The following is a 12,225-nucleotide window of genomic DNA, read 5'->3' as shown; positions in this document are numbered from 1 at the left end:
TTTTCTATTTTTCTAGGGGATATAATATTTAATGCCCGCTATCCAGAATTGCCTCCAGATTTCATTTTTGGAGAAGATGCTGAGTTTCTGCCTGAACCTACAGAATTACCTGTAAGTATTTGCAATAAATCATTTTAGAGATGCGCAGATCCATCATTCACCGATCAATTTTAGCCGATTTCTGTAAAAAAAAAAATGTAATCAGCTGTACCTAATAATTATGTTTATGCCGATCACAAAAGCAGATCCTCTCTGACTGATACTTTATTTTTGATCTCTTGGCTGACAGGAATTGGCTAGCAGCCAAGTGTGTATTGCCATATAAAGTGTGGAGCCTCTTCTGTAAATAAATAACCATCCCCTCTATTTTGAAAAATTAACTATATACCGTATCTTACATGTATCACTGGAAGACTAATTTAAACATGCATGGAGTAACAGACAAGAAGGCATGCTAATTGCTAAACTAGCTTGTGACAAGACAGGAAATATGTGCTTATTGTGTTGTTTTATTTTGTATGTTTTTTTTTTCATTGACAATTTGAAAACATCCAAGCGAGCAGAGGCACTTTTGTATAATAGTGAGATAATCATAGATTTTTGTTGTAAGATGCCACAATTAATAATGGCTCTCTATTTTGACTTACTTTTATCTCCGCTTTGGATCATGTCTGCAGAGTTGTGATTCACTAGCACCAAGTCAGACTAAACAGATGATACAAACCTGTGTGTGCAAAATTTATGTTACCGTTATTTTTAACACAACATATTTTAGCAAGTTTACCAGCTTTATAAAGTTATGCGATGTCATGCTATTGAAGTTGATCTTTCACTTAGCTTTTGATGGGGAGGTTTGCTGTCAGGAACTATTTGAGAGGTCCGTACTTTGAAAAACGACTGATAAAACTAATATTCACCTACAATAACATTGTGTTATACCATTATTTGACATAACTCTGTCTACATGTCTACTTGTAATTCAATAGGTCCGTTCCATGTTTTGCTTTTCAAAATTCTTAGTAGTGTGACGGATCTCTATAAATACATGTGTAGCGCCTTTTGTGTTACTCAGTTAACCAACCTAATGACACATACTGTGTGTTTGATACCCTTATGTTAGAAAGAACGACTCCCGAAAAGAGTCATAAAAGAGTTGTGGAAAATTAAGAGTTGAACATTTATTGCTACAAAACAACAAGCAACATACCACTCATGTGACATACAGAAAATAAAAATAATTAAGATATTTGAAATGTGTGTACACAAACCTATTACTATGACTACCTGGGTAGTTTTTTCTCTTTGTTTTGTTGTGTTCTTATCCATGTCGCTTTTAGGGAATTTGAAGTTTGAGGTGTTCAGTGCAGATGCTGCAGCTGGCCACACTGCGATCCAGTCCTGCCCACTTGTCTTGTCCCTGGGGTAGGCTGGCCACTGAACCCTCGTGGTTAAGATTTAATCTCGGTCTTTCAAAACATCAGTCGAAGCTCAGCAAAATGCAAAACTCGACGCAAACAGCTCCTGGTGTCGGTCTTTTGCACCAGTCTTTAGTGTGTCTGCTTCTTGGCTCATTTAAATAGTGGCCACCTTGCGGTGGGTTTGGGAATTGCATTTCATTTACATGAATGGGTTTAGTAACCATATTTTACACCCTCCGCTCCTAAAGCTGTATGTGCCCCTTCATGCGTTGGTCTTGGGCTCATTTAATAACTATCACAGTCATTAAAGGGGAACATTATCACAATTTCAAAAGGGTTAAAAACAATAAAAATCAGTTCCCAGTGGCTTGTTGTATTTTTTGAAGTTTTTTTCAAAATTTTACCGGTCTCGGAATATCCCTAAATAAAGCTTTAAAGTGCCTTATTTTCGGCTCTCTGCGAAGACACTGGCCATTTCCCTGTGACGTCACACAGTGCTGCCAATGTAAACAAACAATGGGAATACCACAGCAAGCTATAGCGACATTAGCTCGGATTCATACTCTGATTTCAGCGGCTTAAGCGATTCAACAGATTACGCATGTATTGAAACAGATTGTTGGAGTATGAAAATATTGAAGAAGAAACTGAGGCTATTGAGCGAATAGCTATTGATGCTATTCATAGCCATAGCATGGCCGAATAGCTGCGGCCGAATAGCTGCGGACCAAACGATCAGGACTTTCGCATCTTTTGACACTGGGGCAACTTAAATCCGTCGATTGGTAAGTGTTTTTTTCGCATTAAATGTGGGTGGAAGGAAACGTAATATAGTTGAAAATGCATCTACAGGTTATCCATACATCTCTGTGCCATGTCTGCTTTAGCACCGCCGGTAAATAGCATGTTAGCATCGATTAGCGTAGCATATTAGCATCGATTAGCTGGCAGTCCACATCTACAAAACTCACCTTTGTGACTTCGTTGACTATCATTGCAATGGGGGGTCTCGGACGGCAGACACTTTCGCATCTTCAGGCCAGTGGTGCAACTTGAATCCCTCCCTGTTAGTGTTGTTACACCCTCCGACAACACACCGTCGAGGCATGATGTCTCCAAGGTTCCAAAAAATAGTCAAAAAAACGGAAAATAACAGAGCCGAGACCCGGTGTTTGTAATGTGTTGAAAATGAAAATGGTGGGTGTGTTACCTCGGCGACGTCACATTCTGACGTCATCGCCTCCAGCGCGATTAACAGAAAGGCGTTTAATTCGCCAAAATTCACCCATTTAGAGTTCGGAAATCGGTTAAAAAAATAGATGGTCTTTTTTTTGCACCATCAAGTTATATATTGACGCTTACATAGGTCTGGTGATAATGTTCCCCTTTAACAGTTTCAAGTGCCTGGTTAAAGCTCTGTAAAATAGTTTGTGCAAAAGTCAATAATGGTTTTCCTAACTGAATGCAGTGAAAACAGTCAGGTGGATGTCATGATCTACTTGATCGCCGTGTGTTAACAGTTGTGTCTTTGTCTATTGTAGTTTCATTCTCATGTGCTGCAGATGACTGTGCGCTGTAAAACTTTTACAATTTCTTCATTTGCTGGATTTCCCTTGTCATCCGCAATAGCTCGATTTCCAATTTTTTTTCTGATTTATCTTCATTGGTCCAATTTAGTGGGGTACTGTTCCTCCAATAGTACTCTGATTACCCACAAACTCTGGCTCCACTCCTGCCAAATCAGGGTGTTTCAACAGGACTAGCCGAGGGACTGTCATCTGGACCATCCCAAAGCTGGGGGGCTGTGGAACTCAATGGTATAGGTGACAAGGTTTCATCTCCTTCTAGATTAGCTTTTGATTTCTGCTTTTTTTGGAATTTCATCCTCTGACCGATTGAGTGGGATGTATGATCGAGTCGTCAGCAGAATCTGAAAATGTATCTTTGGTTGACTTTGTCTAGCTCTGGGCCTGGCAAACCTTAGGTTTGACTGGTTCGATTTCCTCCTCTTCGGTTAAGTCCACACAAGGAAGTAGTAGGTTTTTCTGTAGAGTTCAGATGGGACCATCCTTTTAGATGGGTTTCACTTTGTACATTGGCAGGTCTCCCATCTTTTCCAAAACTAGACACACGGTGGATTTGGTCCACGAGCTTGTGTTTACACCGAAACCTCAAATTTTTCACAAACATTCGATCGCTTTCTTAGAGTGTTGACCCTCCTAATGTCCTGTCAAAACAAAATTTGACGTCTGCAACTTTTTTTGAGTTTTCAGTGGCTATCTGATAACTTTCTTGCAGTCTTGCTTCCAGATTTTTTCTATATTGGGAATGTGATCATGGGGAACCATCATTTACACAAAAATGAAAGGCAATGTCTACAGCCAATAGAGGTTGGCGTCCAAACATCTGCTCATATAGAGTGAACCCTGTGACATCACTTTTGGTGCAATTATAGCCATGGGTTAGTGATTTTACGTTATCACACCAATGACCTTTTTCTTTTTTCCTTTTACAGTGGTCTGTTTAAGCGCTTGACAAGCTGACCTCTTGAGTGGTAAGATTTGTGCGCACCTTGGTAAGACCTGCAAATGTGCATCACTTATCAGATGCTCAGTAAAACCCATAGTGCACTAAAACTGTTCCCAAAAGGTTTTAGCAGCTGTTGTATCTTTCTGGTCTTTGGTTTGTGTGGCAACGGCATATTAGGTAAAATGATCCGTGATGACCAAAATGTCTTTGGTATTGTGACTGTCAGGTTCTAGGGGTAATCGTTAATGCACACTTGTTCCATGGGTCGAGTTGTATAGATATTTACGAGAGATGCTTTCTTTTGTGGTTGTCTTTCTTTTGATGCAACGTCCACATGTCTTTATCTTTTTCTCCGTGTCGGAAGCCATCTATGGCCAATAAAATCTTGACCTTCCCAAATCTAGGATTCTTTCCAAACCCATATGTTTCATGTCTCCATGCAAGTTTCTCAGAACTGCAGATCGAAGGGACATAGGAGCAATGCGTTGGTATGTTAGATGATCTCCTGCTTGACATTTCCTGCACAAAAGGTCGTCTTTTATTTCTAATCTCTTCTTTTCTTTGAGAATTAGTCGAAGCTCTCGGAATCTGGAACGAAGCTGGTCAGCCTCTACTATCTTTATGACCTGTCCTATGAGGGAGTCAGACTTTTGGTGTTGTTTGAGTTCTGCATGGCTGTAGGTGGGTATGGTATAGCAACCAAACGCTTTGTTTGATTCATTCAGAGTTTGTACAGTATCTGGGTGAGTAGCGAGGGATTGTACCAAGGTGATGGTCGGTAGAGAGTTATCTGGCAATGTTGACATAAAACAGTGACTGCATCTTCAGGTAGGTCTTGGCTGGGAGAGATTGAAAGATGGTGTGAAACTAATATTTTAATCCGCCTTTTTTTTCTCAAGAGAAGCTGGGTCATCATTTTGTCATGTGGTCGTCTTGAATGGCCCGTCTGCATCCTGGTTGCGCTTTCCAGCTGGGTGCTTAATGTTGAAATCAAAGGTTGACAGCACAGCTAGCCAACGGTAGCTCGCAGCATCAATCTTCGGGACATAAAATTTCTCCACAATGGACCACTTCAAGGCAAGGAATTCTAGCTTATAGGCGGGGTATCGCTTTTTCGCTGAATGAAAGTCCTTTGCTAGCATAAGCTACAACTCGCATCTCAACATCTTGTTGTTGGTACAGGACGGCTCCTAAACCTGTGGTACAGGACTGTGTACTGGTCTGTGTGGAGCACATATGGCAATTTTGGGTCAGCAAAACCAAGAACAGGTGCAGATATGAGTTGTTCTATTATCAGGTTAAATGCATTTTGACATTCAAACGTCAACCTCTCATTAAAGGGCTCTTTGGGATATAAGTACTTTTCAGGGTGTCTAGATGTCTTGGTGCCCTGTCTAAAAGGTGGGTAGCCTCTGGTGACTATTGGAATAGTTCTTAACAAATCGGCGGTAATAGGTGGAAAAACCTTAAAAGGACTTGAATTCTCTTAAGGTTTGTAGGCAAAGCACAGAGAGTGCTGACTTTATCAGGGTTAGTCTCTACTCCACGGCTTGAAACAATGTGACCTTGATACCGCACTGAGTTCTGTAAAAAATGTCATTTTTTGGTTGAGAGCTTTAAGCAATTCTCTTTAAGTTGCTGGAGAACATGTCTTATCCTAGTTTCGTGCTCTTCTAATGTTTTGGGAGAAAACGATGTCGTCCAGAAAAAACAGTACTTCCTTTAAATTGATGCCGGACATTACCCTAAGACTTTTTTTTTGCTCTGTCCTTCAATTCCTGTGGAAGAAGTGCATTGCCAAACTCAAAGGTCAAATACCGTGTGGATGGTTTATTATCCGTGGGAATGCTAGCACAACATCTTGCAGTGTCAGTGGGTTTGATTGGATTTTGAAAGTTGCCATAAATCTTTTCAGAAGGGTGAAGTTCAGCAAGAACCACAATTTGAAGGGAGTGTCACGTCATGCACATTTTCGTTTCTCAACCACTCAGGTAATGTAAGAGGTCGGTGTTTGGGCAAGCTGATAAGAGAACATTCCACAAATACTCCACCAGGAAAGACAGAGGATTCAGGCTTCTCGGCCATAGCAGTGCCATTGGTGGTATTAGCCCTCTAAACACTCCTTGATTTGAGCAGGTAAACCATGCTGCTCCTTGCGTTTTAGGGTTGCCTCCTGTGTGTCTGCATTTGAGCACCCGAATGATCTGCCTGTAACCATACGCAGAAGACACAATTTGTTTTATTTTGTCACTGCAGTGCTCTTCATATAAAACATTGAGAGCATTTGTCCCGATAAGGACTGGCAAGTCAGAATTACTACGCTGATCTGGTACCGCTAAAGCTAGGATGGAAATTTTTGGTTCAATGTCAACAAAATATTTTGGGAACTTGAGCATAATGGGTATATAGCCTAAATAGGGTACATTCTCACCATTAGCACTTTCACATTTAGGCCTTGGAATGGCTGGATGTGTGGGTCTGACTGGTGAGTTTTGAGAAAATATGCAGTTATCATGGTCACTTGGGACCCCTGAATCAAGGAGACAATTTGTATCTACTCCTGACAACTCGTTTCGCTTTTTTTCAACTAAATTGGGGATCGCTTCATTGCTGTAAGAAGGTCCAATGTGACTGTGCTCGCCACATTGGAAGCAGTACCGTGGCGCAGCTTCTTGTTGGTGGTCTTCAACTCTGGAGGAATTGAGGGATTTCCTCAATAGGGCCTTTGGGTTTAGCTTTCAGTTTGCTTTGTTCATTTTGCACTGAATTACGTGTTTAGTGAAACTATTTGGGATTGTAACTGCACCATTTGGTTTACAAGCTTTTGGGGTTCATTAGGGGTCTTTTTGCAATGTCATCATCAATATTGTCTTCCACTGCAACTTTGTTTGTCTGGACTTTTGTTCTGCTAGCTCCAAAGTGTTGTTTCATCCTGTTGGATTTAGCAGTTTGCCTGTCCTCTTCAGCACAAATGCAAAAGAGCAGTTCTGAAAAAGGGCGTGGCTTATTCCCCTTCTGCTCAAGCTGAAGATTGGCAATCAGATGGTTATCCCTGCAGCCTCTGCAGAACTGCTTGAGAAACTGTCGATCTAAATCAGTATCAGCCAAACCACTGTTTTTGATCAATTTACTTAAATGAGTGTGTAATTACTGCAAATAGCCAGAAGGCTGTTTGCCTGTGTCCTGGTTGATGTTCAAGACTTTTGAAAAAAGTTCATCACCATCCTTAATGACACCATAAGCAAAGTCAGGTAGGGCACGATATGCATGTGGGGAAGCATTGGGTCCTAGGTGCTTAACAATGGTGGTGGAAGGCGGAACAAGGCTCCCAACCATTTTCATGGTTGTATGTGTTAGACATGACAGGATCAGAAAGGTAGAACTCAATGTTACTTCATCATGTATCATAATTCGACTCAGAAGTAGGACATGGGGTTCTTCCTGGGTCTGGTCTGAGTCTGGCATTGCCATGGTAATGAGGGTTCATATCACTATTGTTGATATCATGGTCAACCATTACTCTGTGGTGTTTGGTAGGTAGATACTGGGTTTGGTGCCCTGTTTGAGATACACTGCTGCGTCTACCTTATGTGGTGGTGAGTGTTACGTTCCAGATGGCTCGAAGTCTAGGGATCATAGCGGAATGCAACATAAAAGTGTATAAATCAAATGAGTTGTAAATTAAAGACACTGAAGCCAATAATTGAAAACAAAAACTAGTGTATTGAAAAGTGACCAGGTGGTGGGGCGGGTACAACAAGGACACAACGCTAGCCTAGCTTGGGACTACTGGTGCTGTCAAAGAAATGAACAAAACATACCAAAATACACCTCTAGAAAAGAAAGGTAAGCTGACTAACTAAAGCTATTTAATTAGCATAGACCAAAAACCTACCTAACTACTCTAACCAAAGAGGGGGTCCGAAACATACAAGGGTGACAGCCACCACTAAGCCTGGGGTCTCTATACACAAATATTTATCCTACGTGTGTAATGTATAGAGGCCTCTGTCTAACCTTTCCCAAGACTAGGCCGCAGATACTTACAAAGGTTGGAAGGTCAAACAAAAAAGAAGACAACAAAACAGGTAGCACAAGTTTAGCAAAAAGCTTAAAAAAATGATTACAAAACAAAGTAGCGCCAAAGACAAAGTAGCGTCTCTCAGAACTCTACACAGCATGTCAGAAAAAGAATCCCTCAATCCAGTGGCTAAAAGGTGGTTTTAAGCAGGTCAGGAGGATGAATGGTGGACCGGGATTGGCTGGCTGATCAACAGGTGAAATGAGGAGCAGCTGGGAACATAAACCGGTTGATTGGCAGCAGAGGTCATGATTGAGTGTGACCTGTTCAAACAAAAGAAGAAAAAAACACAAAAACAAACCACCACTACGTGGAACGTAACAGTGAGTCACGTTCATGGGAGTGGATGTCATCAGCACAATGGTTGATAGGAGTTGTAACAGCTATTAGCATGGGGCTGGTGTGCTGATTTTCCCGGTTGACTGATGCATCTGTGTCATCCCTCCATCCATTTTCTACTGCTTGTCCCTTTTGGGGTTCGAGGGGGATGCTGGAGCCTATACCAGCTACACTCTGGCGTAAGGCGGGGGTACACGCTGGACAAGTTACCACCTCATTGCAGGGCCAACACAAATACACAGACAAGCATTCACACTCACATTCACACGCTTTGTCCTTTTTAATTTTTGTGGCTTCTTGAATTCTTGCCCCGTTTAACTGAGCAACATTTTTCAGTTTACTTATGTGAGTTAGTATGGAACGTCTATCGCCTGTGTACAGCTCGGAGAAAAGCCAAATGTGGTTTGTAAGGTGTAAGAAAGCTTTTATTGACTCAATAGCGAACCTTGTTTTAAATTCCACTTTAGCTGTGTGCTGGAATTTGGCCTCACTGCTGGTAACTTTACTTGCTCTGTCTATGTTACCATACTGTGCAAAATACTCAAATACTAATCATCTACATCTACAATACAATTCATCTACATCAGTACCAGTTATACCACTTACAGGGAGTGAACTAGGTACCTTGACATTCACAGAGGGGTTAGTGTGTCTGCCTCACAGTACGAAGGTCCTGAGTTCGATCCTGCGCTCGCGATCTTTCTGTGTGGAGTTTGCATGTACTCCCCGTAAATGCGTGGGTTCCCTCCGGGTACTCCGGCTTCCTCCCACTTCCAAAAACATGCACCTGGGGATAGGTTGATTGGCAACAGTAAATTGGTCCTAATGTGTGAATGTGAGTGTGAATGCTGTCTGTCTATCTGTGTTGGCCCTGCGAAGAGGGCGACTTGTCCTGGGTGTACCCCGCCTTCCGCCCAATTGTAGTTGAGATAGCTTCCAGCGCCCCCCGCAATCCCGAAGGGAATAAGCAGTAGAAAATGGATGGATGGACATTCTCAGAAAGAATTGTATCCATGCTTGTGCTATTGATACAATCAAAGAAATCAATAGCAATGTTCACAGAAAACATACCATATAATGTCCAACTGTTTCACCTCCACTTAGGTAGAAGAGAGGAGTTTCTTGTAGCTGCTGGCTGGCTCGCCAAATTTTTATGTAGCGCCTTTATTGTTAACCAACCTAACAAGACATACAATCTTCCGAGATTTGCAGTGTTGGATACCCTTATTTTAGAAGGAATGACTCTCAAAAAGATTCATAAAAAAGAGTGGTGGAAAATTATAAGTTGAACATGTATTGCCTCACAACAACTGACAACAAAACACTCATATGACATACAGAAAATAGATAGTTTGTGAAATGTTGTGTGTGTACATTTCTATAAAACATATAACTACTACTAAGTGTTTTCTCTTTATTTTGTTGTATTCTTATCTGTGTTACTTTAAGGTAATTTGAAATTTGAGGTAGTCAGGGCAGTTGGTGCAGCGGGCCACAGTGCGGTCCTGTCCTGTTAGCTTGTTTTGTTCTTGGGGTTGGCTCGCCACTGAACCCTACGGTTCAAATTTGATCTCTGTCTCTCAAAACACCAAACAAAGCTTAGCAAAATGCATCACTCGACGCAAACAGCTCCTTCTATCTGTCTTCTGCACAAGTCTTACTTTGTAAGGCTTCTTCAGTGTGTTTGCTTCCTGGTTCATCTACAGGTGTTTTCAACACCTGATTGAAAAGACCTTATTCAATTTCTGTTCTTAAGAGTTATGATCTTCAAGGGGTTGAATAATTTTGTGAATGAGATATTAAGAGAAATGACACTGGTTGGTATGTTACAAAATATAATGTTGTAATTCAAGTTTCATTTGTCTATTTAATGCATTAAGAAAAAATCCCTTTTTTGGTATTTTGTAAAATACAGTGTTACAATTTAAGTTGCATTTGTCTATTTGACACATCTTTATTTGATATGACTATAAACAAAATACGGAATAAATGTCCAACTTGCTAAAACACCAAAATTGTGTGGGGGTTGAATAATTTTGATCACAACTGTAAACATGTTGTTTGTTTTATCACATTTACACGCCGTAGCAATTCCTCTAATGTTATTTCATCAAAAAGAAAGAGACTATTTTGGAGGGCAATATCCGTCGTATATACAGTCGTATCTGTGTTAATGGAACCCAGTTGTAGCTGGGATGCGTTGTCTTTAATCTCCTTTCTAATGAGTTAAATGTTCTTAATTAAAGAAAGTCATCTGCTATGTGGGTGGAGCTACTGGTAGGAGTCCCTTGTTGGGTTAGCAATGCTATTGTACTGAACAAATATTTAGGATCGTTTTTGTTGAGGCGGATGAGATTTGAATAGCATTTAGCTTTAGCTAAGGTAAGCATGTGTTTATAAATTATTAAACTATCACTCCATTATCAACCTCAAATTTAGTCGCGCGCCATTTGCGTTCCAGCTTTCTACATGATTATTTAAGAGCTCTTGTTTCTTCTGTAAACCATGGGGTAAGCCTTTTAGGGGCCCTTTTTTGCTTTAGCGGTGTATACTATCAATGGTTTCATGCAGGGCGTCGTTAAAGTTGTTTGTGAGGTTATTAATAGAGCCCACATAATTTAGGAATGGTGTCATTACCGAAGGCAGTAGGCCAGCAAGAGTCATCGTTGTGGCAGCACTAATGTTGCGGATGCTAAAGCAGTTATTATTAGCTTGTTGACAATGAGTCAGAACTTCGAATTTTTTAAGGTAATGATCGGACATTACTTTAGTATACGGGAGTATCATAACTTCCCGGACAAACACTAGATCCATCGTATTACCGTTGCTATGCGTGGGTTCATTTGTTATTTATTATCGATTATTATTTGTTTAAGACCACAGCTAACAATTATAGTCTGGAGGGCCACGCACGGAGTGTCCAATAGGGTATTCATATGGATATTAAAGTCCCCCTTATGACTATATTGTCGGTGTGCGTCACTAGATCAGCGACAAACTCTGACAAGTCATTGATAAAGTCCGAAAATGGCCTGGGGGGCGATAGATAACAGCCAGGTAGAGAGGCAGCGGTGTGACTGACCTCATAGTAAGCACCTCAAACGATTTATATTATCTACTATAGTTAGGGGTAAGGTTAAAGTTTTCATTGTATATTAGTACGACCCACCCACCCCTTTTCAGGGGACGGGCAATATGCGCATTCGTGTACTTAAGAGGAGAGGCCTCATTCAGCGCAAAAAAAGTTGTCTGGTTTGAGCCAGGTTTCGCTGAGACCAATGACGTTAAGATTGTTGTCTCTAATGACCTCATTAACTAATAACATTTTGAGGGACAATGATCTTATGTTTAAAAAGCCCACGTTATAGGTAGTGGGCTTTTTTGAGGAGTTTTTGTTAAAATTATCCGTAGTAGCAATATTACTAATGTGTTTATTTTTGCGTAGTGCGCTTTAAATAATTTAGACCATATCTAGAAATTGATATGACGGGAATATTCAGAATGTTTGCTTGGTGCTGCAATAAACTGAACGCATCATAATTTTTCACCTCAGTAAAATGCATGTCCATCTCTTACACAGTCACTGCAGAAAAAACATTGTGTGAGTTGTGTATTATTCTAGGAGAAATGCTTTGTGTGCAGGGATTTTCCAGCCTGGCGCTGGCTAGTTTTATCTTAATTGACTCCTCACCCCGACTAGCACACTCTGTAATTGCCTGTGACCGGGCTTGCTCTAGTGTAGTTAGTCAAGTGTGACTCAAACAAAAATCTGTGTGACTCAAACAAAAATCTATGTTCCTAAATAGGATGATGGCGCCTTCCTGGTTAGGGTGAAGGCCGTCTCTCATCAAAAGGCCC

General features: G+C 40.9%; 1 protein-coding gene across 3 annotated transcripts in view; it reads left to right on the top strand.

Moving 5' to 3' along the window:
- The window catches only part of babam2 (BRISC and BRCA1 A complex member 2), a 167,521-nt gene that overhangs the window by 17,673 nt on the left and 137,623 nt on the right, over positions 1–12,225 (top strand). For all 3 annotated transcript variants that reach the window (XM_061895703.1, XM_061895704.1, XM_061895702.1), the window contains exon 4: positions 17–111. In XM_061895703.1, the coding sequence (XP_061751687.1) occupies positions 17–111 (95 nt within the window). The remainder of the gene's footprint in view (positions 1–16; positions 112–12,225) is intronic.

Source organism: Nerophis ophidion, linkage group LG03, assembly GCF_033978795.1.
Source record: "Nerophis ophidion isolate RoL-2023_Sa linkage group LG03, RoL_Noph_v1.0, whole genome shotgun sequence".
NCBI classification, from domain to species: Eukaryota; Metazoa; Chordata; class Actinopteri; order Syngnathiformes; family Syngnathidae; genus Nerophis; species Nerophis ophidion.
Note: the sequence above shows the minus strand (reverse complement) of the source record. Positions and strands in the feature narration are given on the sequence as shown.